Source organism: Pyrgilauda ruficollis, unplaced genomic scaffold (genome assembly GCF_017590135.1).
Source record: "Pyrgilauda ruficollis isolate IOZ18807 unplaced genomic scaffold, ASM1759013v1 scaffold16, whole genome shotgun sequence".
Classification (NCBI taxonomy): Eukaryota; Metazoa; Chordata; class Aves; order Passeriformes; family Passeridae; genus Pyrgilauda; species Pyrgilauda ruficollis.
In genome coordinates, this window is record NW_024514764.1 from 1,212,189 (window position 1) to 1,238,672 (window position 26,484).

At 44.5% G+C, this 26,484-nt stretch overlaps 2 protein-coding genes across 4 annotated transcripts; both read left to right on the forward strand.

The window, feature by feature from the left end:
* The first annotated feature begins 20 nt into the window (after positions 1-20).
* Positions 21-13,590, forward strand: COPS3 (COP9 signalosome subunit 3). 3 transcript variants are annotated; one of them, XM_041462230.1, is made up of 12 exons: positions 21-127; positions 2,860-2,989; positions 3,857-3,969; positions 4,072-4,121; positions 4,981-5,073; positions 5,804-5,983; positions 6,909-7,049; positions 8,051-8,224; positions 9,059-9,145; positions 9,446-9,559; positions 10,119-10,199; positions 10,516-13,590. In XM_041462230.1, exons 1-12 carry the CDS (start codon positions 73-75, stop codon positions 10,567-10,569), a joined length of 1,272 nt encoding a protein of 423 aa, XP_041318164.1. In that variant the 5' UTR covers positions 21-72; the 3' UTR covers positions 10,570-13,590. The 3 variants fall into 3 exon arrangements, with proteins under 3 accessions (XP_041318164.1, XP_041318163.1, XP_041318165.1); XM_041462229.1 differs by lacking the exon at positions 21-127 and adding an exon at positions 140-452; XM_041462231.1 differs by lacking the exons at positions 21-127; positions 2,860-2,989 and having other exon boundaries at positions 3,894-3,969; positions 4,913-5,073.
* A 992-nt stretch (positions 13,591-14,582) lies between these two features.
* On the forward strand, positions 14,583-25,917 carry FLCN (folliculin). Its single transcript, XM_041462096.1, has 11 exons — positions 14,583-14,708; positions 17,253-17,399; positions 18,045-18,266; positions 18,856-19,016; positions 19,761-19,852; positions 20,607-20,797; positions 21,384-21,497; positions 21,891-22,014; positions 22,269-22,400; positions 23,654-23,759; positions 24,499-25,917. The coding sequence occupies exons 1-11, from the start codon at positions 14,583-14,585 to the stop codon at positions 24,698-24,700; spliced, it is 1,617 nt and encodes a 538-aa protein (XP_041318030.1). The 3' UTR covers positions 24,701-25,917.
* Positions 25,918-26,484: the final 567 nt, after the last annotated feature.

Here is a 26,484-nt window from a genome sequence, read left to right on the forward strand (position 1 = left end):
GCGCCGCTCCCCCCCCTCCCTCCGCTCCGCCCCGCCCCCTCGGCGCGCGCGGCCGCGGCGCGAGCCGCCAAGATGGCGTCGGCCCTGGAGCAGTTCGTCAACAGCGTCCGGCAGCTCTCGGCCCAGGGTGAGGGGGACGGGGCCGGCCGGGGGCACCGGGAGGACGGGGCGGGCCCGCGGGGCCGAGGGAGGACGGCGAAGAGCGAAGGAGCTCGTCAAACCGCGCGGGAGGCGGGGCGGCGGGCCGGGGCCTGCCCGCTCGCACGGCGCTCCCTCAGGCGCGGGTCCGGGGCGCTGCACCCCCGGGGCGGCGCGGCCCGTGCCGGGGTTAGTTCGGGGCAGCCCCCAAGAAATCCCGGCGGTGTGAGGGGCGGCGATGCTCTCCCAGAGCTCCTTGGATCTCCCGGGGGTGGTTTCGGTAGCGGAGCCCGCGCCGGTGATCCTGCCAAAATGTGAGCCTTTAAAAGAGGGGGAGGAGCGAGCATCGCTAGGGCTTTAAATGGGATTGTGCGGCGCAGCCTGTCACCTCCCTAATGAACGGGCAGGTTGTGATAAGTGTGGTTTAAAATATATTTCTGAATTGTCCAAGTGTCCGTGCTCTACATTTGCAAGCAGAGCATGGACAGAGTCCCGCCCCATCACAAACTGTGTGACAGATCTGAGACTGTACCCACGTGTCCACAAAGGGTTTTAATAATCACGGTTAGAATTCCTCCGTTTCACTGCCAAACTCCTAATTTTACTGTGTGTGGGCGCAGCGTTTCCTGGTTCTTGAACTTTCCCTCTGTATTGATGCTCTGTGAAATGTGTTCTGACTGGTCTCTGCCTGGGATGTTTCCTCCCAGAAGCTGATCAAAAATTGATGTTTCCCACCACGGCCCCAGGTTTTATCTCTTGCAGTTCTTGGGTTGAGCTCCAACTTTCTCTTACTGTGGTTACACTTAATAAATACAAAGTATTTCTGCTTTAGAGACAATTTATACTTGCAGGGTGTGGGTACAAACCAGATGGAAGATGGATCTTTGTACTCCTGTAGTTGAGCTGGAGAACTTTCTATCAAAGAGTTTTGGGGTGCAGAAGGCTCAAGGGGAGACTGGTTGTCTTTGTGGAAGTTCTCCCATTAGGGATGAGCCAGGGAGATGCTCTCTGTGAGAAAGTCCGTGCACAGTCAGGGCATGGACTTGTTGGAGCAAGTGCAGATGAGGCCACCAAGGTGATTGGAGGGATGGAGCTTTGAGGAGAGGCTGTGAGGATCTGGATTGTTCAGCCTGGATGAAAGAGAAGGCTCTGGGGTGGCCTAATTGTGACCTTCCAGGATCTGGAGGGAGCTGCAGGAAAGATGAGGAGAGATCATTTATAAGGGCCTGGAGGGACAGGAAAGGGGGAATGGCTTCATAGTAACAAGAGAGTAGGGTTAGATTGGATATTAGGAAAGAATCCTTCCCTGTGAGGGTGGGAAGGCCCTGGCTCAGAATTCCAGAGAAGCTGTGGCTGCCCCTGGATCCCTGGAAGGGTCCAAGGCCAGGTTGGATGGGGCTTGGAGCCACCTGGGACAGTGGGAGGTGTCCCTGTCCATGGCAGAGGATGGAGTGAGATGATCTCTGAAGTTCCTTCCAACCCAAACCATTCTGGGATTGTGTGAAAGTAAATCCAGAGGCAGCAGCTGCATGTGAGAGCACTCAGGAGCAGTGTGTGTCCTTGTGCTGGTTCCTGGCTGTCATTTGGCCACCTGGGAGGTGACAGAAGGAGACATTTAGTTGGGCCTGGTACTGGAATTTCTGCTTGGACTGTAAATTGTTCAGTGTATGTGTGGGTAGAGGGATAGATCACAGAATCCCAGGATGGTTTGGGTTGGAAGAAACCTTAAAGGCCATTTCTTTCCAACCTTTGCCCTGGACAGGGGCACCCTCCACTAGACCAGTTTGCTCAGAATCTGTTTGGGGTTTGGTTTGTTTTGTAGAAGGGGTGGATTTCTGGAATAGGGAGGACACCAGAACTAGGGTTTTGCAGTGTCTGAGCACCGTGTTCAAAGCACAGAGAGTTTTACAAGCCCCATTCCTTCCCATGCTTATGCCTTTTTTAAATTCCATATGGAGGAGAATGGTTTTGGAGGCGAGTTTCTGGGCTCTGGTCCCCTACTTGGAATTTTTGATCTCTCTGTCACTCCACAACTAACATTTCATTGCTAGAATTTCCCTGTTTTTCCTTTCTCAAAGGAAAAGGCCAGAGACCTGAGGGTACTGTAAATCTCTCTGAATGGAGGCACTATTCCTCATTTTATGGGGACTTTTGTTAAGGGTGAGAGAACCTCTGTTTTTTCTCTCTAATCTGCAAGGATTGAACATTGAAACAATGCTCTGCTTCAGAAGGACGTGGTTTTAATTCATTCAGTTAATTGTCAGGGAGGAAGAGTTTGAAAGCAGTTCATGGGAATGGATCTGCTTTCTTTACAAAGGTTTTGGGGCTTACCATACCTTCCTCATTCATGCATAGCACACAGCATACAGAATAACATTGTAGTTTTAATTGAACAAAGTAAATTTAAGGACAGGTTTTTTAATAGTTTTGTTGTTGATACTTAATTGTAACTTTAATGTCTACTTCAAAAAAATGCTTATGAGCAGACCTGAAAGTTGGATAGTGCTTGAGGACCAGCAAGGAACAAGCTCTGGTATTTGTTTTATATTTAAAAAAAATGTGGTGGGTAGAAAATTAATGCCTGTTTTATTAAAGAAAATTAAAACTTGGGGTGATACTATTATTTCCTGCTGTTTCATGAGGATGCAGATTATAAAGAGGTGTGGGAATGTGTGAATGTTTTCTAATTAGGCTTTGACAACAATGCTTTTTATTTTTCAGGGCAAATGACCCAGCTTTGTGAACTGATCAATAAAAGTGGAGAGCTGCTAGCAAAAAATCTTTCCCATCTGGATACAGTGCTCGGTGCCCTGGATGTACAGGAACACTCACTAGGTGTTCTTGCTGTCTTGTAAGTGTTGCCTGCTTTTGATTAAATACTAAAACTTTAGGTAATGAGCTGAACTGTCAGACAAGCAAAACTTTTTGTTCTGGCACTGGCACAAGTTGTCTGGAGAAGCTGTGGCTGCCCCATCCCAGGGAGTGTCCAAGGCCAGGTTGGACAGGGCTCGGAGCACCCTGGGATTGTGTCCCTGTCCGTGACAGGATTGGAACTGGATGGGCTTTTAGGTCCCTTCCAACCCAAACCATTCTGGGATTCCATGATAAGTGTTTTTCCATATGTGTTCAGAAAAAATATGTAGAATGAGCTTTTCAAACTTTATTTTCAGGGCATATTTTCACTGAACTGTAAGCATGGAGCGAAACGTTTTTTGCCAGTAAAAACCAGGCTTTTATCATGGGTCTTGTGTGTTTGTCTTTAGACAGCACTGAGGCTCTTGCTGCTGTCTGGAGTTTCAGATAAAATTGAGTTGCCTTGGGGGTGCTGAACTAAGGTAAAGATATTTAGATGCAGTTCAAACTGGCTGTATCTGACTTTAGGTGAACTGTCTGCAGGCTTCACTGCTATTTTAAAATTCCCTTTTAAGGGAAAGATCAGAATTCTATCACTTGTTCTACTACTCTTTCGAAACAAAATACAGATAATACTGAAAGTTATCTTTGCCATTGTAGTTTGCACTAAATTGAGAATTATGTTGTGCACAGAAAGGTGTTTTCAGGTGTTGTTGTGCAGCTACTGGAGAAATCCTATGCCATGTCTCATAAGCACTTTGGATTTGTTTGCAAGCACCTACATGCAGAGACTTAGTAATGAAAATGAATCTTTTTTGTGAACCTCCAAGCAATAAATGCTAAACCTTCTGTTTCTTTGTTTCAGGTTTGTGAAGTTTTCTATGCCCAGCATCCCTGACTTCGAAACGTTATTCTCACAGGTGCAGCTTTTTATCAGCACTTGCAATGGAGAACACATTAGATATGCAACAGACACTTGTAAGTTAAGCCTAATTTCAGACTTGATATATTTTTGGATAGTTTGGTAATACTGATTTTTCACTGAGGTGTTTTTCTTGGTTTTTTTTTTACTGTGTCTAGTTGCTGGCCTCTGCCACCAGTTAACAAATGCCCTTGTGGAGAGAAAACAGGTGAGCAAGTATCATCTAGTACAAATAAGTTACTCCATACCCAAGGCTTAAAAGGGGTGTTACCAGCCTCTTACTCCATAAAGATTTGCCACTAACTTCACATCAAGTGTTTCTGTGCAGCTCTTTAGTTATGAAGTTTACTGAAAGGTAATGAACCAAACTCAAAATTCTAAGATTTCTCTAAGGGAAACCTAAGGAAGATAATTTTTGGGGGAGAAAAGTCACCTTAAAAACATGTTCTCCCACACCAAATAGGAGATCTGTAGTACCAAGAATGTTCTTCAGACATTGCATGAGTAGAGGAGAGAGCTGCAAGGGTTATTAGCACTGGTGAGTCAGTGATTTTAGTTTCAGTGTTACTCTCACTGGTGTTACATAATGTTCTTAATGAAATACCTTAAAATATGCAGGAAATTTGATTAAGCCATACTTGACCAGTGGTTTTGTTGCTAAAATCCTGATTTTTCCAGGCCACTTTGGTGAAGTCTAACCTGAGACAGACCAGCTCTGATCTCTGCTTCTAAGTGGAGTGAAGTGAGAACCTTGTCTTTAGTATTTGTTGGGAGTTTGGATGGAGTCTTGGAGTCAAGGAAGATTTTTTATTGATACAGATCACTGTATTCCTGGTGAGATTGGCTTTGTGGAGCAGAATTGAGGTCTTTATCAGGAGAAATTATATAGCCAAGGTTAATTTTATTTTCCAAGGGACTGCGATATCCTACAAAAAGGGAACCTCAAGTTAACTATTACTTAATGGAACCTATCAATTAGTGTTATTTTTCATTTGTAAGTGTCAACATAAGATCCAATGTGCTGCCATCTATGAGAAATTATCTGAAAGAGATGTAATTTCTGACAGCCCCTGCGAGGAATTAGCATTCTCAGACAAGCCATAGACAAGATGCAGATGAACACAAACCAGCTGACCTCAATACACGCAGATCTCTGCCAGGTAAGGGGATCAGAAGGGCTTTTTTTGAGAATAAAAGCTTATAAAATACCTACAAAACTTCAAGGAAATGCATGTTCATATATTGCAGTGTAAGAATGGATTTTCAGTTGGATTTTTGTTTGGTTTGGTTTTTTTCCCAGTATTAAATAATATGATGTACTGAAACAAAATCCAAATCTGATACACAGATTAATTACTAATTTTAAATGTTCAGTGCACGTCCTCAGATCTTTGATTTTGTTGATGACTTCATAAAGTCCTTTGCCATCCCTTCTCTGTGGGCTGAAAGTCACACTGAACTTATCTTGGGTGGTATCAGTGTAATATCCAGCTACTGTCTGCTCAAGTCTGACAAAAGACAGTTTGTCTCGGTGTCTTTGGCCTGGATTTGTATTTCTGTCTCATTCTTGGCTCCTGGGATTTAGGGTTGGACAGGAATGTTCAGAGCAATGTTTAGTGCTGCCAGCACAGTAGTCTGGCAGTCTTGGAGTTTCAAACAGCTTTGTCAGAGTTTAATTTCTTTAGGAGTCAGATAATTTTGTAACAGTTCATAATCTGTGTTAAAGATTTTCAACTTGTGTTACTCCACTACTGACATGCTCTTTTTTTTTTTAACTCATGGGAGAGTGATATTTATGCAGTAGTACTAATTAATTTAGTTTCAATTCCTTCTCCTGGAAACTTGAATGGAAATGGCTAATTTATGAAAACTTGATTTATTTTCTTGTAGCTCTGTTTGTTAGCAAAATGCTTTAAACCTGCCCTCCCGTATCTAGATGTGGACATGATGGATATTTGTAAAGAGAATGGGGCATATGATGCGAAGCACTTTTTATGTTACTACTACTATGGTGGGATGATATACACTGGGCTAAAGAACTTTGAAAGAGCACTCTACTTTTATGAACAGGTAACTTGAAATGAAACCATAAGTCTGAAGTGTGATGGCTGGAAAGGCAAAAGTAGATGGGTAACAGTGCTGAGAAAACACAGCACCTTTGAACTGGCACAAGCAGACTGTCTTTGGAGGTGTTTTCCTTTAAGAAAGTCTCTCACAGCCTTATTGCACCATAAAGCTGTGCAGCTCAAAGAGTGATGTTAAATTTATCTCACTATAAATATTTTTCAGCTGCCTGCTTGAAAGTGCAGTGCAGAAACAGGTCACGGGCTGACACACAGTTGTGTGTCCTTAAAAAATAGTCCAGAGGTTTTGCTAAGGCCTTAGCTGATTTTATGAGAGGAGTTTTGCTTCTTCAATGCTGTTATAATATTTGCTGGGTTTGCTTTCTCTGGGAAGGAAATAAAAATAGTAAAATTGGGAAAATCTTGGGTATGAGAGAAATGCTGTGAAACGTGCAAAACAAATTGATGCAGCCTTTAATGAGGGTCAGCTCTTGAGTAGGTCCAGTGTCTTAGTGAACTAAAATCCCTTTTCCCTATTCTGCAAACCTCTGATAATGTAACAGCTTTATAAAACCTCCTTGAGGGTCTGTGTAAATCCAGGTTCATAAGTAGCTACAGGTGATTTCTGGTACAAATTTAGATACATTCCAAGGAAGGAAGTTTTGATTTTGTCTGAGTAGGTCTATTTTAAGACAGGCACCACTGGAATGTGATATGTTTTGAGTAGCTTGTATAAAATTTCTTTTGCATATGTCTGGATAATTAATTTTGACAGAAGTTAGTTAAGCTTCAGCGCTCAAAGGAGAATTTCATATGTCACTGTATCCTTTCTACATGCAGCTTGAAATTGAATTTTTTGTTCATGCAATAACTACCAGGATCTGCCAGTAAGCAGACTAAATTTCTGTTCCATTTCTTTCTCTCTTGCTTAGGCAATAACTACTCCAGCCATGGCAGTCAGTCATATTATGTTGGAATCCTATAAAAAGTATATCCTAGTTTCTTTGATACTACTTGGTAAAGTTCAGCAGCTACCAAAATACACTTCCCAGATAGTTGGTAGATTCATTAAGGTAAGTATTGCAAATGCATCTAAATAATAGAGCAACAAATCTGAATTTGTAAATGTGTAACAGTGGAAGGTGTTCCTGTCCATGGCAGGGGTTTGGAGTGAGATGAACTTGAAGGTTCCTTCAGCCCAAACCATTCTATGATTGTATAATGTCAGTGATACAGGTTTGTAAAATCTGGGAAAACTTCAGTGTTGAATAGTACCAATCAAGTTCCTTTCACTGATACTGCACAGTCCTTTATAGCTTTTTATGTTAAAATTTAAAAAATACTCAGATGTCAATTGACTTTCAAGCTGCAGTGTCATTATGAAAAGATTTGACCTGTAGCTTCATCTGGTTGAAGCACAAAAGGCTAAACAGTTTACTCCCAAAGCCCAGCTTTTTAAAGAATAAAAGCTTCTGAAAAAAACTGTGAGTTTGGAGTCTGTAAGCATTCAGATTAGGAGGTGTAGGGTGGGAGACAAAACTGGTACTGAGAGACTTCTGATCCTAAGTAACACACTTCTAAACAGTTTGTTGATTTGTGACCAAGATTCCAGAGAGTTCCAAAATTCTTCTAACTTCAGAGACTAATAAACAAGCTTAAAACATTTTAAGGTAGTTTAGGTGAACTGGTTTCACCCTCTGAGTCTCTGCTGTTGATGCTGTGACCCAGTGTGGTCAGGGATGGATATCTTAGAGGACAGAACTGGCAATACTTACCTCAAACTCAGCTGGTCAGTTGAGAGAGTTTTTTCACACTGCTGTAAGTAAAACTGTCACACAGAGGTCCTGGAATGGTGCTTGTTAAATGTTACACTGTAGTAATACAGATTTTAGTATATGAGGGTCATGCCATAAAGCCATGTATGGGCACCCTGTCTTTTTTATGAGAAATACCCAAGCTGCTTAAAATTACTTCAATGCCTGCATGGCTTCTAATGTTGGAGCACTGAATAGGTTTTGTGAGGCTGGGTGAACACTGTGTTCTTCAAGAAAGGTTCTCATTTTTCTAATTGCAGCCTCTTAGCAATGCTTACCATGAATTAGCACAAGTTTATTCAACCAATAAACCCTCGGAGCTTCGAAATCTGGTGAACAAACACAGTGAAACTTTCACAAGAGATAACAATATGGGGCTGGTTAAGCAATGCTTGTCATCTCTCTACAAAAAGAATATTCAGAGGCTAACCAAGGTAAGAGGAACTGTGAGCAATTTTCTTCTGAGAGTGTATTTCTGAAATATATTCAATTTAGAGCTAAATGATAACACAGTAATGCTGCAGAGGAATTACTTAAACTGAGATTTGTGTCTGAAACAAAGGAGACTACAATGCCCTGTATAGGAAAACAAATCAGTTGGCTCCTTATGCATTATTTAAAAGGTGATTCAATCTGTGTGTCAGGGGGGTTTGCCTGTGAGGTTTTTGTAGATAATCAAAAAAGTGAGCGCTGCAACCCAGTGACCTTCATCCCTATTCAAAAAATAGGAAAACTGAACTTTACAGGCCACTTCATTAGAAAGGAGTGAGTGAATAGGACAGATTTTGGAAGTGCCTGAAATAAAAGGAAAAACAGAAGCACTGAAGTGATTTGCTCCTTTAGCTGAGAGAGCAGATTAATCCTGAAAGGTGATTGGTGAAAGCAGGTTTTTTTTGCAAGCTCAAATTATATTTATTGCAGTAGACAGAATCTCATAAGGAGCTTTATATATGCATCTCTTGAAGGAAATTCAAGGGCTGGAGAGTCACTTTTTTGTGTAAAAAGGTGAGAGAAAGAGGTTGGACATGGTCAGGACTGTCTGGTGTAGAGTGAAATTGCAGAAATGAGTAATGACTCTATACGTGCTCAGTGTAACAAATTAATGTCTGGAGGAAGAACTGACTCACTCTCATGAGCCCTTCAATAATTGTGTGTTCCACTTGTTCCTTCCCATCAGACTTCCACAGTCAGGTTACATAGGCCATGAAGCATCAACAAGAAAATGCTTAACATCCAGTTTTAACACTTTAAAACTTTCTAAATTTCAGACGTTTTTAACATTGTCATTACAAGACATGGCAAGTCGAGTGCAGCTGTCGGGGCCCCAAGAAGCAGAAAAATACGTCCTCCACATGGTAAGACCTGTGACTTGGGTGAGCTACCCCAAAATTAGTGTTTGGGTTGGCAGTACACATCCTGAGCAGTTCTTTTTCAGGGTGGAGGAAATGCTGGCAGTCAGATGTGGTGTTGAGACTGTTCTCAAAAAATCTAAAAAGCTGTTCTCCACGTAGGATAAGGCATGAATTGCATTTTTGGGAAGCTGTGGGAAATAAAAGCAACCAAGTTAAAGACAATTCCACAAAGAGTATGTGTGTTGTAGTTACCTGAAATTCTGTTCTTGGTGATAACTTCTATTAAACCCTCTGTCATTTCAGATAGAAGATGGTGAAATCTTTGCAAGTATTAATCAGAAAGATGGTATGGTCTGTTTCCATGATAATCCTGAAAAATATAACAATCCAGCTATGCTTCATAACATTGATCAGGAGGTAAATCTTTAATTGCTTTTGAAATTCTTACCAAAGAACCTTAGTCTGTAATCAGAGAGCTGCTGGCAGAAGCCAGTGTAGTAACTTAGATATAGAGAGTGAGGACTGTAAATCACTATTTGACTGTTTCACAGTATTTTCATGGTTTTAGATTAATACTCTGTCAATGTGTTTCCTGTTTTGTTCTGCACAGCTTGAGCTGTTTCAGGAAACTGCTTGCTGTTGGTGATGGGAAGATCCTTGAATGGATTAGAAAGATTGTTTTTGGAGTTTCAAACTTCAAGGATCACTTCCATTGGCTCTCAATAACCTGCCTGTAGGTTAAGGTGGTTGAGCCTCAGGGGACTGTCTATCAGTGGCCTTAAAATGGCCTGTTAGGAAGACATGGATCAAATGAAGGGGATAAAAAATGATCTGACACTGTTGTTTGGGAGGTGAGGGATGAGAACATTTTGATGTGGAACTTGAGTGGTGGCAAAATTTCATGGCACAGCCGTGAAATGTGTTGAAGATCAGGTACAAGCTGGACAAAGTAATCAATTTCGTACGTATTTTTAAGATGCTGAAATGTATAGAGCTTGACGAACGACTGAAAGCCATGGATCAAGAGATCACTGTGAACCCTCAGTTTGTGCAGAAGGTAATGGATTTAATGTCTTGTAAGAGTATGTGAGAGATTCATTCAGTGCAGTGAGTATGTTGTACTGAATGTCAGTATTTATGGTGTTGTTATTACACATTATTAATAATATGTGCATAAACATCATGACACATTGTAAAGATAATTTATTATTTTTGAAGGTGCTTTTCCCTAATTAATCCTGCAGTGATTTCAACCAGAAAATTAAATGCATGTTATTTCATAGGCACTTTATTTTCCTGCCTGTTCACTTCAAAAAACTGTCATTCTCAAGCCTGCAGACCTGTTTCTGAACAGAACTAACTCTTCCTTTCAGAGTATGGGCTCTCAAGAAGATGACTCAGGGACCAAACCATCCAGTTATTCTTGAAATTAATGTTGCTCACCACTCCGCTTTCAAGTAAAAGCTTATGAAAGAATCACGCCTGGAGCAGGGCATTGAGGAGTTCCACAAAGAGAGCAGAGAGAACTGAGCTTTGCTTTTCACCTGGACATTAAGAAAATAAAAGAACACCCTCTCAGTACTGTATAATATCAGAAATATTCTCTGCAAAGAAAAAGGAAATCTCAAAAGAAACTTGAAAGTCTGTTGTGGATTTATTTATCTTCAGATTAACATTGTTAATGCATTAAATAATCTACCTTTTGTTTTAAAGGGTTTGAATGTTGCCGTGTTTCTGTAGCAGTCTCCTCTTCTGCAAAAGAAAGTGTTATTCAGGGAAGAATACAAACTAGTGTTGGTTCACTTACAAGATAATTCTTGGTTCATTATTCTGTATTTAAAGTTGGCTCAAAGTGCAGATTTATCATATGTGTGGTGGGGCAGAGGGGTGGAGTTCAAGCAAACCATAATGTAGGGAATTTGCATATGCCCAGTGTAGCTGGTGCTGTCTGTTAAATGAGGAAATAAGAACTGTTCTTCCCAAAAGGATGAGGATGTCAACCTGTCCTTGTAAGGAAGTTTGCTGCACAGTAGGAATCATATATGGAAAACATACATGACAGCTGTTTATGATTTTAAGTTTCTATTGCAAAATATCTGCTAATATTATTTGCTCTTAGATGAAACTTACTAGACCTAAACAAAAGGATATTTGGAAAACGTTGGTGTTCTGGAGGATTCTAGATAGGAAGTTGTTTACACTGAAAGAAATTTAAATGTTTGTTCCTGTGCAACTGGAGTGAAGGTATTCAACAGGCTGATAGTTTCTCTGGTGGAAACCAGTATTTCTGCATGGAACATAAATAGAATTCTATACAGCTCTCAAAATGCAGGATTTTATTCAGATATAATGTGTTGGAATGGTACTTGGTTTTTAATTTACTATTTTAAACTTTGTTATTGGATTCTTTAAAGTGCTTCACCCCTTAAATCAACGGGCTGTTTAATTTTCTGTTGTTCTTGTATATCTGAAGATTCTCACTGTTCAAACACCTTCCTGTCAGGCAGAAATAAACCTGTCATCAAGTCAGAAAACTAGAAGCTCAGCAGCCACTGCTTCCTACTGAAACACCTAACCAGGAGCTGCTTGCTCCTGCTACCCTGCTAGCTTTTTTCCAGGTGGGAGCAGAGCATTCCTGACTCTTGCTGTGTGAAGTTTGTGTGTATTGAGGTCACCTGTGGTTGAAAATATTCCATTTGTGCTTCCAGTGCTGATACAGAGGTGTTGGGGTTTTCACTTAAAACCGGTGTCACAAGTCTAGCAGAGCCCCTGTGGCAGCAGGGTGCTGCCTTCTGGTGAAGAGAGGTGTCCCAGCTTGTGGTTGGTGGTGAAGGATGTTTTTAAAAGTATAAAATAGCATTTTAGTAGGGAACACAGTGGGGTCTATAGTGTGAGCAGCTCATCACTTCCTGCCTGAGAGAATTCCATTGGGACAACTTTTCTGTCTGATCTTTAGGCAAAATCATGGGTTTTTTCATAACTCACAAGTCTTGTAACTAGAAGAGATCTATGATTTTGAAGGTTTTTATCCTAATTAATCCTGCAGTGATTTAAATGCTGAACATACACAATTTTCCCCTCTGGTCCCATGGAAGTGTTAAATGAGTAATTAGTGATGCTGTGGCTCGAGCCCAAAACAGGGCTGTTGTCACAGCCACATGTGGCACTCACAGAAGGGACTGCAAACAAATGACCCCAAACCCCACCCATCCAGAAATGTGCCTGGTTCAACTCTCCTTGCCAATGGCTCCCTTGCCAGGGGAGAATGTATTCAGGATGCTGTCATAGAGTCAGAAAAAAACCAGGAATGTCCATTTTTACACTATTAGTTCCTATTGGTGAACATGGATTTACCTGCTGAGATCTGCAGGACGGTTTTCCAGCTGTGGAATTAGAAACAAACTAATCCATGCAGCTGGTGAATAGCTCTAGATTTTTCTCTTCTCTTGCCCAAAGTAGATAAAACAAATCCATGCTCACATCAAAAGGATGGCAAAAATAGCTGTGTAATAGTTTTAAGTGATATATTTCATTATATATCTGATTTTTAAGAGGGCAGATGCTTTTAGAGAACTGCTGAGGTTCCTTTTCTGGCGTGGATAGTTGTGCTATTAATGTCTGAATTCTGTTAGAAATTCAAAGTCAGGTCCCACCTGTAGAATCAGTAGATAAAGCATTCACCAAAAGTGCTCCAGGGAAGGGCTTTTAAGTCCTACTTTGATAAACACACATGGCCTGGCATCTGCATGTTTTGAGATAGCGCTGAAATTAAGTCAGATTTTTAATGAAGCAGCTCCTTCCAAGTCTTGGAGCTAATTGCCTGGGCTGTGGTCAGCTGAGAGGCTTCGAGAACACTTGGGCTTTCTGGTTTTAATTTGCATTTACTGCAGGGAAGGACTTTTGCTGAAATCTAGGAACACTGCGTGCTGTGCTGCTCCCAGCTTGGACTCTGAGGTGCTGTGGCTGTTCCTTCCCATCCTGCATGGTCACAAGATGTGCCCAGGGAATACTGAGTGCATGCTTTGATATCTGACTCTGATTTTGATGCATTTTAATTAGCAAAGACACAAGATGCACTTCTGAAGTGCAGCTGCAGTTCCTAGCCACAGGAGGGGTCTCTAGGCCAGTCACGGTGAGATTTTGAAATGTTTCTAAGAAGGAAGGGTTGGGAGCTGTTTGTGTCCAACCCCCACTGCTGGTTTTGTGCCACTGAGGAGCCCCAGGGCGTGACCTCTGCTGAGCCATCTCTCCATGGTGTAACTCCAGCTGCCTCCTCCTCCTCCAGAGCTCCCCTGTGTGTCCCACAGCACAGCCACAGCCCCGTGTTTGTGTTGTCAAAGGCCATCTGTATAACCCAGGAAATGTTCTCCGTGTGGCCACGCTGGCCCTGGAGCTCACTCCTGAGAAGCTGTTTAAATGTACTATTGGAAAATAAAGATAACAAACCAGTCGTTCTTAGTTTGTCTTAAATGAGATTGTAGGTCTTTTGTATTTGGGGTTTCCTTCGGGTTTTTTTGGGGGGGGATCTCATTCTGGTTGCTTTTCAGGAGCTGATTTTGGCTGACTGGGGAGGCTGCTGGTTGCCTGCTGTGCGTGGCAGTGCCCTCTGCTCCAGAGGTGTTCAAGCCCTGCTGGTGGCTTCTCAGAGCTCTGCTGAGCAACTCCAAGTAGAAATAATCTTTCTTTAGTGCCTTTCTTGAGAAGTGCTGCTGCAGGTCCTTGAGATGGGCTTTGGGATTTTGGATGGAATGATTTTACTCTGAGCAACCTGGTGAATGAAGATGTCCCTGCCCACAGCAGGGGCTTGGAATGGGATGGTCCAGAAGGTCCTTCCAACCCAAACCATTCTGGGATTGTGTCTGAGCTCGGTGTTTCTGTAATAATCCATCTTGCTGACCATCTGGCTATTGTTTTAATCAGAGACATAATTATTGTCTGTGTGTGGCTGTGCTTGGATCCAGAGGTGTGTCTTGCAGTGGTATCAGCAATAGCTGCTCTTTCTTGGCATTAAAGTACAAATTTTACTCAGTTGAATAATCTATGCTGTTACCTACTTGAAAATTTACTACTTTTGTTCAGATTCAGGTATTTAAAGCTCTGTAAGGGCCAGGGAGGAGTCTGGTACATTATTTTGAAGACTAATAGTTCACGTGGAATTTGGTTTAGCTTTCCATCATACATTCTTAGAGCTAAATAATCCTTTAATACTTAAACTTGATACCCTGAAGAGAAACCGGAGTAGTTTAATGGAAATGAAGAGCCTGAACAGGTTTAACTTGGGCGTTTGTCCCCTGCCCTTCCCGGGCTGTACCTGTGCAAACTTCCACAAAGCCGCTTTATAAATCGGGAAACAACAACATTTCGAAACCTTCATCTGCCATAATCTTACATTTTAAGCGCTTTTAAGGAATTAACGAAGACGGTGGGTGCTGAGTCTCCAATGGAGAAGTCGCACCGAGCCTGCGGAGAACATGGCACCGCCCTGAGGCCAGGGACAGTCCCGGGAAGGGCTCTGCGGCAGCTGATGGCGAAGCTTGTTGACGCGCCAGACTCCAACCCCGTCCCGGTCCCGATCCCTGTGTCCCGGTCCCCGTCCCCGTCCCGGCTCCTCCGGGGGCTCCGCCCGCGGCCACCTCGGGTCCCCTCACAGCGCCCGCAGGTCACGTGACTCACAGCGCGGCCCGTACCACCCCGCGGGGGGAGCGCGGCCCGCTCCCGGTGTGGCACCCGCGGCTCGCTGGCAGCCGCTCGTCCCTTCTCGTGTCTCCGGTGATCGGAGACCTCTGTCCACTCTGCGCTGTGGCAGCTGGGCAGATGTAGCGCCGGAGGGGAGGATGCGCCTTCCAGACGTCCTCATATCTCCCCCTTCCTTGAGGTAATGGCTCCGCCCGGCCCCTGTGGACAGGGCGGCCCTGGGCCGAGCCACTGCGGCAGCCGGGGGGTGGCGGATCCCCGGGAGGGCGGCGGGACGGCCAGCTCAGTCCTGCGGTACGAACGGACTTCTCATCGCTCTCTCTCCTACCTTGTTCTCCATCTTCTCCCTTCTCCGCGGCGGCGGCGGGCGCGCGGGCGGGGATCTGTCTGTCCCTGTCTCCCCCCTCAGCTGGCGGTGGGGGTGGTACGGGCGGTGGGTCAGTCGGTGTCAGGCGCCCGCGGAGTCGGGACGGGCCGGGGGAGCCGCGGTGAGCGGGGGCTCCGCGCACGGGGAACCGGGGCCGGGCCGGGGTGACGGGGCACGGGGAACCGGACACTGGACCCGGCGGGACAGGCCGGCCCAGGGCCTGAGGCGTTCGGGTCCGTGGGCGCTAAGCAGGGCCGGCCCGTTCCGGCCTGAGGCTCCGGGCTCGGAGCTCTGCTCTGTGGGAGCTCAGCCTTGATCCAGAGGAGGCCACCAACCTGATGAGAGGGAAGAGCACCCGTCCTTTGAGGAAAGGCTGGAAGAATTGGGATTGTTCAGCCTAGAAGGGAGAGGGCTTCGGGATGACCTAATTGTGGCCTTCCAGTACCTAAATAGAACTTAGAGGAAGGATGGGGCAAGACTGTTTACAGGGGTCTGGAGTGACAGGAGAGGGGGGAACAGCTTCAGACTGACAGTAGGGTTAGACGGGATATTGGGAAGAAATTTGGCCTGTGAGGGTGGGCAGGCCCTGGCACAGGGTGCCCAGAGAAGCTGTGGCTGCCCCTGGATCCCTGGAACTGTCCAAGGCCAGGCTGGACAGGGCTTGGAGCAACCTGGGACAGTGGAAGGTGTCCCTGTCCGTGGCAGGGGGTTGTACTGGGTGATTTTCAAGGTCACTTCCAACCCAAACCATTCTGAGATTCCCTGAACCCTGTCCCTGTGATACTGGAGGTATCTGGGCGTGAGGGGTTGCTCCAGCCCCATTCACCCCCGTGGGGCCTGAGGTGTCCTGGATCAGTGTCCAGCAGCTGGGCATGGCAGGTTGGCTTGCTCGAGGCCATCCCATGAGCAAACAGAAGGTTGGTCCTGGATCAGTGGAATGCCCAGGAAGGTGGTGGAGTCACCATCCCTGGCGGTGTTTAAGGAAAGACTGGACATGGCACCCAGCACTGTGCTCTGGGTGACAAGGTGGGGATCGGCCACAGGTTGGCTCCATGGTCTCAGGCTCAGGCTGAGCTTAGGGCCAGCTGCTCCGGTGGGATGCAGAGCAGCACTGGCAGCAGCGAGGCCTGGGAGAGCCCGCGGTGTCCCTGTCTTGTGGCTCAGAAATGCTTTCCTCATTCTCAAAGGGCATTTACTTTGTTAGATTAGGTCAGTTCATTAATAGTAATTTTAAGAGCAGTATTGGTTAGGAAACAAAATTGCAAAAACAATTAAAACAATAGGAAAAAGGTATATTCTCAGTTGTTTCAGGGCTGTTCCTAGAAAACAGAAGTTTGTGTGGAGACCTCACAGCAACTTTCCAGTGTCTGAAGGGGCATGCAGGGAATCCAGAGAGGGACTCTTCATCAGGAACTGCATTGATAGGACAAGGAGCTGTGTGTTGAAACTGAAAGAGGGAACATTTAGGTTAGATATACTAAAAAATTATTCCCTCTCAGGGTGGTGAGGCCCTGGCACAAGCTGCCCAGAGAAGCTATGGCTGCCCCATCCCTGGAAGTGTCCAAGGCCAGGTTGGACAGGGTTTGGAGCCTGGCATAGTGGAAGGTGTCCCTGCCCATGGGAAGGGGTGAAATGAGATGATCTTTAAGGTCCCTTCCAACCCAAACCATTCTATGATTCTCATACTTGTCTTCTATCAGTACTTCCTCTGACATATTTATTATTTACTTTCCCTTCTGTTGTGCCCAGTTTTGTTTGGCCAGTTGGTTTCACAGCTGCTGTAACTGAACTTTACCTGCACCAAATTCCCAGTAGAATTAAATAGTGGAAAATGACCATAAGAGCAGAGGAAGTATATCAGAGTTTTGTGTGAGGAGCAGAGTTCAAATCCTGACCCTGACTCACCTTCCTTGTCTTCTGAGTCTTTGTGTTCCTCTGTGTGTGTGTAAATAACATTTTACGGTGTTTTGGAGGGAACAGTCAGAGCTCTTTGGAAACCTGAGATACCTGCACGCTCATTTATGGCTGGATTTGCTTTTCTGCCTTCAGGGCTGCCGCTCTCTTGCAGGAGGACACCCGGGCTACGTCAGCCACGACAAGGAAACCTCCATCAAGTACGTCAGCCACCAGCACCCAAACCACCCCCAGCTGTTCAGCATCGTGCGCCAGGCCTGCGTCCGCAGCCTCAGCTGTGAGGTACCTGCCTTGGAGGACAGGGAAATGCTGTTTATGCCTCCTGTATCACTTCAAATCCAAGATATTCCTTTGCTGGTCCTGGCTGCTCTGTGCAGACTGAAACATGCAGGGAACCAGATGGAAAGACAGACACAGAAGTCTGTTTATTCCAAGATTGGTGGTATTTTTTAGCTTGATCTTTGGTGACCTCAGGGGTTCCTTCCTCTCACTTTGTGAGGGTAAAAATGTGCCCTTCTTGGTTTTGTTCCTTGTGCTTATTATTGTCATTGTAAGATAACCTGTTTTTTTGTAAAAACCTCTGAATGTGGTGTTGAGTGCCCTTTGTAAACCATTAATATTCATCCTCTAATAGACATGAAGGAAAAACCTCACATATTAATAAACATTTGTGTGTCAGGATCAGCAAAATTCCTTCTGGATTCTCAATATTGTAGTTGAATGGAGCTGAATTCTTAAAATACAGTTAAATTGAAGGATTTGGAATGTTTGTAGAATATCTCTGGAAGGCTGTTTGACCACACTTTTGGGGTAGTATTGTAAAAAGGCTTCATTTATTCACCAAGTGGGTGTTAAAGCTCAGGGAGCTGTTTAGTTGGTTACTCTGTGATGTGTTTAATAATTTTGGTGCATGTCCCTTCCCTTCAGGTCTGCCCAGGACGTGAAGGCCCTATTTTTTTCGGAGATGAGCAGCATGGTTTTGTGTTCAGCCACACCTTCTTTATCAAAGACAGCCTGGCCCGAGGTTTCCAGCGCTGGTACAGCATCATCACCATCATGATGGACCGGATTTACCTCATCAACTCCTGGCCTTTCTTGTTGGGAAAAATCAGAGGCATCATTGATGAGCTCCAGGGCAAAGCACTGAAGGTGGGTCAGTGCACAGAGTCCCTGTGACTCAGGGTCAGTGCAGCATCATGATGCCTGATTGACAGCTGAGTCAAAAAGCTGATCCAGCTCATGGCAGGGTGGTCATGAAGATTGACACAAGGCTCCAGGGATGTGTATCCCCATCCCTGGAAGTGTTCACAGCCAGGTTGGACAGGGCTTGGAGCATCCTGGTCTCATGGAAGGTGGCAGGTGCCTGTGGCAGGGGGATTGGAACAAGTTGATCTTCCCAACCCAAACCATTCCAGGATTCTGTGTCTGGGGATGTAGGAGGGAAGGAACAGGAATTTGAAACACTCAGTGCTTTTCACAGGCCTTGTAGACAGCAGCTTTGTTACAAAAGTAATGAAGTAAATCTGGGAAGGACAATGATTTTGGAGCACAAGTGTTAACTTAGTGATAATTTTAGTCCATCTAAGAATAAGATGTCCCTTCTCTCTGTTTTCCCATGACTGGATGAGTGTGTCTGACACACCCTTTTCACTTGGTATTTTTGGGGAGGTTATTTTGCCTGAGTTTTGCAAACACTGAACCTCTTTCAGTCTGTGAGCTGCCCTTGCTGTGTGTGCAGGTGTTTGAAGCAGAGCAGTTTGGGTGCCCGCAGCGTGCCCAGCGCATGAACACGGCCTTCACCCCCTTCCTGCACCAGCGCAACGGCAACGCCGCGCGCTCCCTGACGTCCCTGACCAACGACGAGAACCTCTGGGCCTGCCTGCACACCTCCTTCGCCTGGTAATGCCACTGCTGTGCCCAGCTCGGGCAGCTCCTTCCTCAGCAGGATACTGCCATGTCCTCAAACAGTGGGAATGGGATTTGAGTGTTTGGGTTTTGTTTTTTGTGGGTTTTTTTTGAGGTAATACTTAGACTCTGCTGAGTAGCGTCTGAATCGGAAGGAGCCAACGCTGATGTCTTTAGGACAAAAAAAAATGTCTTTTTGCTGTGAAGTAAAACTAACATGGTAGCTAATAGAAGCCCTGGCTATGCAGATGGAAAGGTTTTGCAGTGTGGAAGAAAGGAATAAAAGATGCTCCTGCCCCCAGTGTGTTGCAGCTGGAATTCACATGTGACAGACCATGGTGGTTCACCTGGCAGTGCCTCTGTGCTGGGATCAGCAGCTTGGGAAGTGCAACCATTGGGCTCTGAGAGAGCCCAGTTGCTCCAGTGCCTGACTGGCTCATTAAACTTCCTGGAAAGATGCCACAGGGAGGGTTGCAACACTGGCATGTGATTTGGATGGGGATAAGCATGCTGCACAAAGAAATTGCAGAATGCTGTGATCTGGGTGACTTCATGTGGTAGGGACTGTAAAAAGGACTGATAGTCCCACACTGAGGAAAGCACAGGGATGTGCTGGAAGGTAACACACAGTGGTTAGTGCTTGGATGTTTTGTTTGACATCATGACATCAAGTTTCTTACTGGATTGTTGCACCTGGCAAGCTGCATGACTGCTTCTCTTCCTCTCAATCCTCTCCAGGCTGCTGAAGGCTTGTGGTAGCCGGCTTACGGAGAAGCTTCTGGAGGGAGCACCCACAGAAGACACCCTCGTTCAGATGGAAAAACTTGCAGGTGAGACAGAGGTTTCCAGAGCTTCAAAAACCCTCTGAGAATGCTTTAGATGATGAAACACTGAGTCCTTTGATCAGCATCTTAAGCACAGCCATTGCTCATCAGCTTCACCTTCCTGGTAGTCTCTGCAGCAGCTGATGTACTCTTCCATCTGGAGATGGCTCTGACAGGAATGAGAAACCCAGGCACCTCAAAGGCTCTCTGCACGTGGTGTTTGTCACTTGAACAGCAGAATTGCATCATCATTGTTGTTCTCTGTGGTTGGGCTGGCTCTCCCAGTGAATCTGTACAGCCAGAAGGATTTGCAGTCACAACATATGGATTTCTTGCTTCTTTTTCTACAAACTTTCTAAAAGTAAAGGATCATAGTTTTTTGGGTTTTTTTTTTCCTGTGTTGAATTACTTTATTAACCATGTAGACTAGAATCTACAAAGTTTTGTCCATAACCTTTAAAACAAAAATAGAGAACATAGCTGATCAAAAAATGTGACTTTCTGTTCTGTAGAAGATGAAAATTCCTTCTTGACCCTTCAGTAGTTATTTTTTATCTGAATTAACACTTAAGTATGTCTGTGCTGCTGCCAGTACTTTCAGTTACTGTGTTCTGAGCTTTCTCTTCCCACATACACCCAAAATCACATGGCTGCAGCATGTGAGCACTTTCCACTTTCCATTCCTAGAGAGCAGCAATTTTTATGACCAATCTCCCTTTCTTTTTCTTTTTTTTTTTTATTTTTTTTTTTTTTTGGCTAGATCTGAAAGAAGAGTCAGAAGGCTGGGACGGTTCTGAGGAAGAAGAGAAGCCTTCTTCTCAGCCAGATGTTGTGGAAGGGCAGGAGCTGTCCAAAAGCTCCCCTGAAACCTCTCTGATGCCAGACTGCAACAGCTGGAACGTAGCTCACAGAAGGTTGTCTGTCTTCCGCTCTCTCAGGCACATGAGACAGGTAACAAAGGCTGCAGAGTTCACAGGCTCTTTTCTCCTGATAATGTGTTGGTTTTTTTAAAAAATACATTTATTTCCTGCAATCTGCACATTCCCTGGTGCTGTGTTCAGCACAGTGCCTGCCCAGCTAGGAACATGATGTGAACTGCATCTCTGGGCACGCTCCCTTCCTCACGTGGGCCCCTGGTGATCATCAGTCATGTGGGGTGGGGTCAGATGATTTCTCTCAAATTCTGCACTTCTCTTCTTCCCAAGAGCAGTGACAGTAATTTAATACAGAGGTTGTGCAGCATCTTCAAAGCCAAGTAATATTTGCTTTTAAAAAGAGTGTTTCAGAGGGAAAAATAATTTACAAATAGAATAAATTATTCTGTATGGATCTTGCTTTTCTCCTGTGCTCCCAGTGACCTGGCTGAGGGGGAAGGTTCATGTGCCCAAGGTTCATGTGCTAAATTTCCATGTCTATTCCTGCTGTTCTGGTCTAGCTTTTTTTCCTACATGTCACTCATATTTTTAACAGGACAAACTAGATATTTCACTCATTTTTATAAGCAATGCAGAATGATTTGGTTTTTTTTTTTTTCCAGGTTCTTGGGGCATCAGCATTCCGAATGCTGGCTTGGCATGTTCTGATGGGGAACCAGGTCATCTGGAAAGCTCAGGATATGGATCTTGTCCAGTCTGCCTTTGATGTCCTACGGGTAGAAACCTTTTCCTTTGTTTCTTGGCTGCATATTTTTATATGTATTTCTTTACTACTCCAGCTTTTATAATGATCTGCCGTGACATCTAATCTTGTGAAGAGTGTGTTCTAAATTATGTGGTTTTGAAAAAACTGCAACCAAAAAACCCAAAAAACATGCACAAAACAAAATCCCCTCAACCTCTGGATATCTTGCTTGTCCTCAGCAACTGCAGGGGCTCCCAAGCTGAGTGGTTTACTTTGATCCCCCAAATCAGGAGCATCTGCCTAAGCAGTGCTCCAGGTCTCAGCCTGGAAGCTAAGCTCCAGGTTTAGCCCTGGAAGTCAGGGAGAGAATCGTAGTTAGCTGTTTAATTGCAGAGTCTCTCTTGGCTGTTTTCTCCCCCTGCAGACGATGCTGCCCATCGGCTGTGTGCGGATCATCCCCTACAGTGACCAGTACGAGGAGGCCTATCGCTGCAACTTCCTGGGCCTGAGCCCACACGTCCAAATCCCCCCCCACATCCTGTCATCTGGTAAGAACCTGTTGCAGAACCCTCTCCCCTTCCTGTCATATCATGTTAAAGGATGCTAGAATTTCATTTTTTTTTTTAATAAGTATTGGCTGCATTAAATAAAGCCCGAACCACTTCATTTTGTTTTCCCCGTGTCTTTGCCTGGTCAGTGACTGAAAGATGTGACACCTTCCCTAGGCAAAGCAGGGTCTGCAGCTGTGTTTTAGAATCTGGGCTAGCACAGCTCATGCTCTTTTGGGCTCTTGTTGCTGCAGAGTTTGCAGTCCTCGTGGAAGTCCGTGCTGCCACCCGCTCCAGCCTCTACCCAACCCTGTTTGATGATGAGCAGTCCCTCAACAAGTACGAGTTCCTTGTCACCAGTGGGAGCCCCGTTGCAGCAGATCGAGGTGGGTGATTGGAAGCAGAAAGAGCCTCTGTCACTGAGATTAAAAGAGCATCTTGATCTTTAACTGGTTTTCAGGTACTGGCCCTTAAAGAGGTGTGGGTAGAAGCCAGGTCAATATTCAGCTGGGGTTTAGCTGCTTGAGGTGAGGTTCACCACAGATTGTTCAATTATAAAAGATTTGCTCTACCAGATTAGCATTTTGCCTATTAATTTTCATAAATGAGAAATGGATTTTGTAACATAGGTATAAGAAAAATTGTAGGGAAATTCTGTAACCCACAGTGAGCACTTTCAATCCTGATACTTTTGTGTTTGTTTTGAGTAAGGCTAACTTGTAAGGACCATGACATCACAGATTTTCCGTGTTCCACTTGGTAGTCAAATATAACTGATAGAGAAATACCCAGACTTTTCTATTTAATTTTACCTACTTCCTTCTAGCAGTTGAACACTTGCACCTAGAGGTGATTTGAGTCAGTCTTGTCTTTCCTGGGAAGTCTCAATTTAGATGAATTGGCCTCACTGAGTGTCTCAAAAGACACAGCAGATGGCTCATCCTTCCTCTTTGTCCCTGAAGACAGAGATGCAAAGCAGAGACTTGCTCTCTGCACAGTGCTCTTCCTGTTGTTGATCCCACATGTATAAATACATCAGTTTATTTTCCATCCAGTTAGTGGCATGTCCAGAAACTTCTGCACAAAAATAGTCACTGCAAGGTCTTTTCTCCACCACAGCATCAAGCTTACTAGGCCATGGACTGCTGGAAAAAAAGTCTCCTAGGGGCTTCCAAAAAGTGGTCCAGGAATGCCCTGGGTTGGTTGCTGGTTTATTTTTTCACTAAATATCCTGGAACTGCCCTTAACAAGAGGAACATTAAATCAAGTATAAGTTGGGGGTTTATATTTTTATATGTGTTTGTATTTTTTACAAGGAAGCATGAAGGTTTTTTCATAACCTTGTTTTTTTAATGATCTTTTGATAAGGGCACAACAAAAGCTAAAAGTTCAAAAATGTGTCTGAAGGAAAAAAAAGGCCCCTGAACCTGTTTGGATATCCCTTCACTAAGTTCCATGTCATTTCTTGGATCAGATGTTTTTCTAATGGGATGATCTTTAGCTTCTCTTCCATGGAAATGAAATCCCAGCAGGCCACTGGGGGATACAGTTAACAATTATTAGTAGTAAAGGTGTAAGCAGTAACCTTTAGCTTGTGTGTCCTCTTTCTCACCCTCTCCCCCTTTTTCTGCTCCTGCAGTTGGCCCAACAATCTTGAACAAGATCGAAGCTGCCCTGACCAACCAGAACCTCTCAGTGGATGTTGTGGATCAGTGCCTTGTTTGCCTGAAGGAGGAGTGGATGAAGTGAGTACAGCTCCCTTGCTTTCAGAGGAGCAGCTTGGCACTGCTGCTGGAACAGCAACAGCAGAGTGCAGGACACACTTCAGTCAGGTGGCTTCTGCTGCAGTTCAGTTGGATTTACAGGAACAAATTAAGTCAGGAGTTAAGAATTTCCTAACTCTAGTCCTAACTCTCTTTTTGGCTTTCAGCAGTTCTTAACCTTTATGCCTCAGCTCACACATCTGTAGGTTACCTGCATGACAACACCTGCCTGCCTGACCTAGGTTAGGAGGATTAAACATGCAGATCCCTCCGTGCCTGTCAGTGTGGCCATACCCCTGCACAGGTGACACCCAAACACATGCCTGGGTTCTGCCTTCAGGCACTGCATTTCAGAGGTGCAGGTAGCTGTAAAGGAAGACCAGTCAGTCATGTGAATAATTCATGGAACATCACGACTTTGTGAATTTACCTGAAGGCAGATGGGCACTGGCTGTGCCTCCCAGTTGTCACAATTAATTGTTCTACTTTCCGCTAGAATGGAAAAACCAAACTAGAAATATTATTACTGAAAATGAGTCATCTCCCTAACTAATCACCCTTCTTCATCAAAGCATGAGAATAGTTTCAATAAAACACTGGTTGAAGCTTTTATTAACATTTAGTTGCAGTAGGTGCCAAGAGAAGCTCCAGTTCCTCCTTGTTCCCTGTTTGATGGCGTGTGAGTCCATTTGATAATGACAGGAATCTCTTGTTCCTGCAGTAAAGTGAAAGTCCTCTTTAAGTTCACTAAAGTGGACAGCAGACCCAAGGAGGATACCCAAAAACTGCTGAGCATTCTGGGAGCTGCAGAAGAGGACAATGTCAAACTTCTCAAGTTCTGGATGACCGGCCTGAGCAAGACCTACAAGTCCCACCTGATGTCAACAGTTCGCAGCCCGACGTCCTCGGAGTGCCGGAATTGAAGGGTGCCCACCCTCCCTGCTGCCTTCAGAGAAGGGCAGGGACCCCTGGTTACCTCTGCTGAGCCTGCAGCTTGTGCTTTAGGTGGATAGTGAGGCTTTATCACTATTCTCCTGGTCCTCAAACCAACTTGAAGAGTGACTTGAGTCTTTTCTACTTGCTGTGAGACTGGACTAATAAGTGCTAATCCACAGTGCTGCTGTCTCCCCAGGAACTCAGCTCTCAATCTAGACGTGCACACTCAAGACTAAAACACAGCAACGCTCAAAGAATCAGCTAAATTAATTAAAATCCCATCCTGTCCTCATTAAAGCGTCGTGGTGTGGCAGCAGGCCTCACCTTTATGTTCCTTGGCAGGCCTGTGACAACATCCAGAACTCCTGGGAGTGCATATGGTTAATCTCACTGAAATCCCACATAAATCTCCTCAATGCCTGAGAGAACAAGAACCAAAAATAAGAGGCACGTCACAGGGTATGGATCACATGTAAATTATTTCAAACCACTTCGTGCTCAGATTTAAGAGACTATTTTCTGCTGTAGCATAAGTCAGGATATCCCATGGGAGTCCTGTCACTCCTCTTTATTTATTTATAATCTTAACTTGAGACGATTTTAGCATTTGCTTTGGAAATCTTGTCTGGGAGGGTGAATTGTAAAATAAGAAGTCTCAAAACGCAGCCTGCTTGCCTCTCAGAGGGGAAAATACTCGCCTTGTTTTGCCTGTGGTTGCAGAACTTGCAGGTAATGAAGATAACCTCGCCAGGATAAGGTTCTCTTCTGTCTTTTTTAGCTTCCTAATAAAGCAGAAGAGATTCAACCTGTAGGTGCTCCCTTTATATAACTCTATAGTAGCCATTTTTGCTTAATAGTTCCTGAAAACATTGGTGCATTTTTTAATTACCTAGCCAGATATTCCTTAGCTGTTCTGTAAGGAATCTCTGTTTCTGTTGTGAAGTCTGGGATTTATGTCTTTCCTTTTTGTTTTTCTGGATCATTATTGGGAACACTTGACGTTACCACAGATATTTTGAACAAGCTAAAGGCAGGTTTTACCCAGGTGACCTTCTACACTCACTCAAGCTCAGAGAGGATGTTCCAGCTTGTCACAAGTTCTGTTCTTATATATAAAATACGGAGGTTGATTTTTGTCTGGAACATCTGTAAAATGGAGACAGGCATTAAATCTCATAAGAGCTATTTTTGTAAAATGAACAAAGCCTGGTTTTGTGTTTATTTTCAGTGTGTATTTGTGTTGTGGTGGGGGAAAGCAGCAGCTGATCCACAAAATTCCTGCATCATTAGCTTAGATCTAATGTAGAGAATTTAATACAGGTCTTTTCCTCTTAGCTTTGTATTAGTTTCTGACCTAGTAACCTGTATTTTAAAACTATTCTGGTCCAGTCCAGAGCTGTGTAACAGAGCAGGTGAGACATCATTTGGCATTGAGAGCTTCTTGATTGCTGAACTGATTTTGTCTTTTAAGAAAACAGCTCTCCCAAGACATGCAGCATCAAAACCTGACCTAGTGGTTCCTTCCAAAACAGTGGAAGGGTTGGGCACAAGGTCGAGCCCGAGGCTGCTGCTTCTCCCTTGCTCCTGGTGAGTTGTGCACGATGTTGATCCCTCTCCATCCTGAAAACCAGGAAGAAACCAGGCTGTCATGGACAAGCAGACTCCGTTTAGAGCCAGGGCAAGGAAACCACTAAAACTTACAAAAATGCCCACAGGAAAGAAGGGGGAAAGCTGCCAAGTCAGTGAACCTACACCCAGCTGTGCTTGCCTG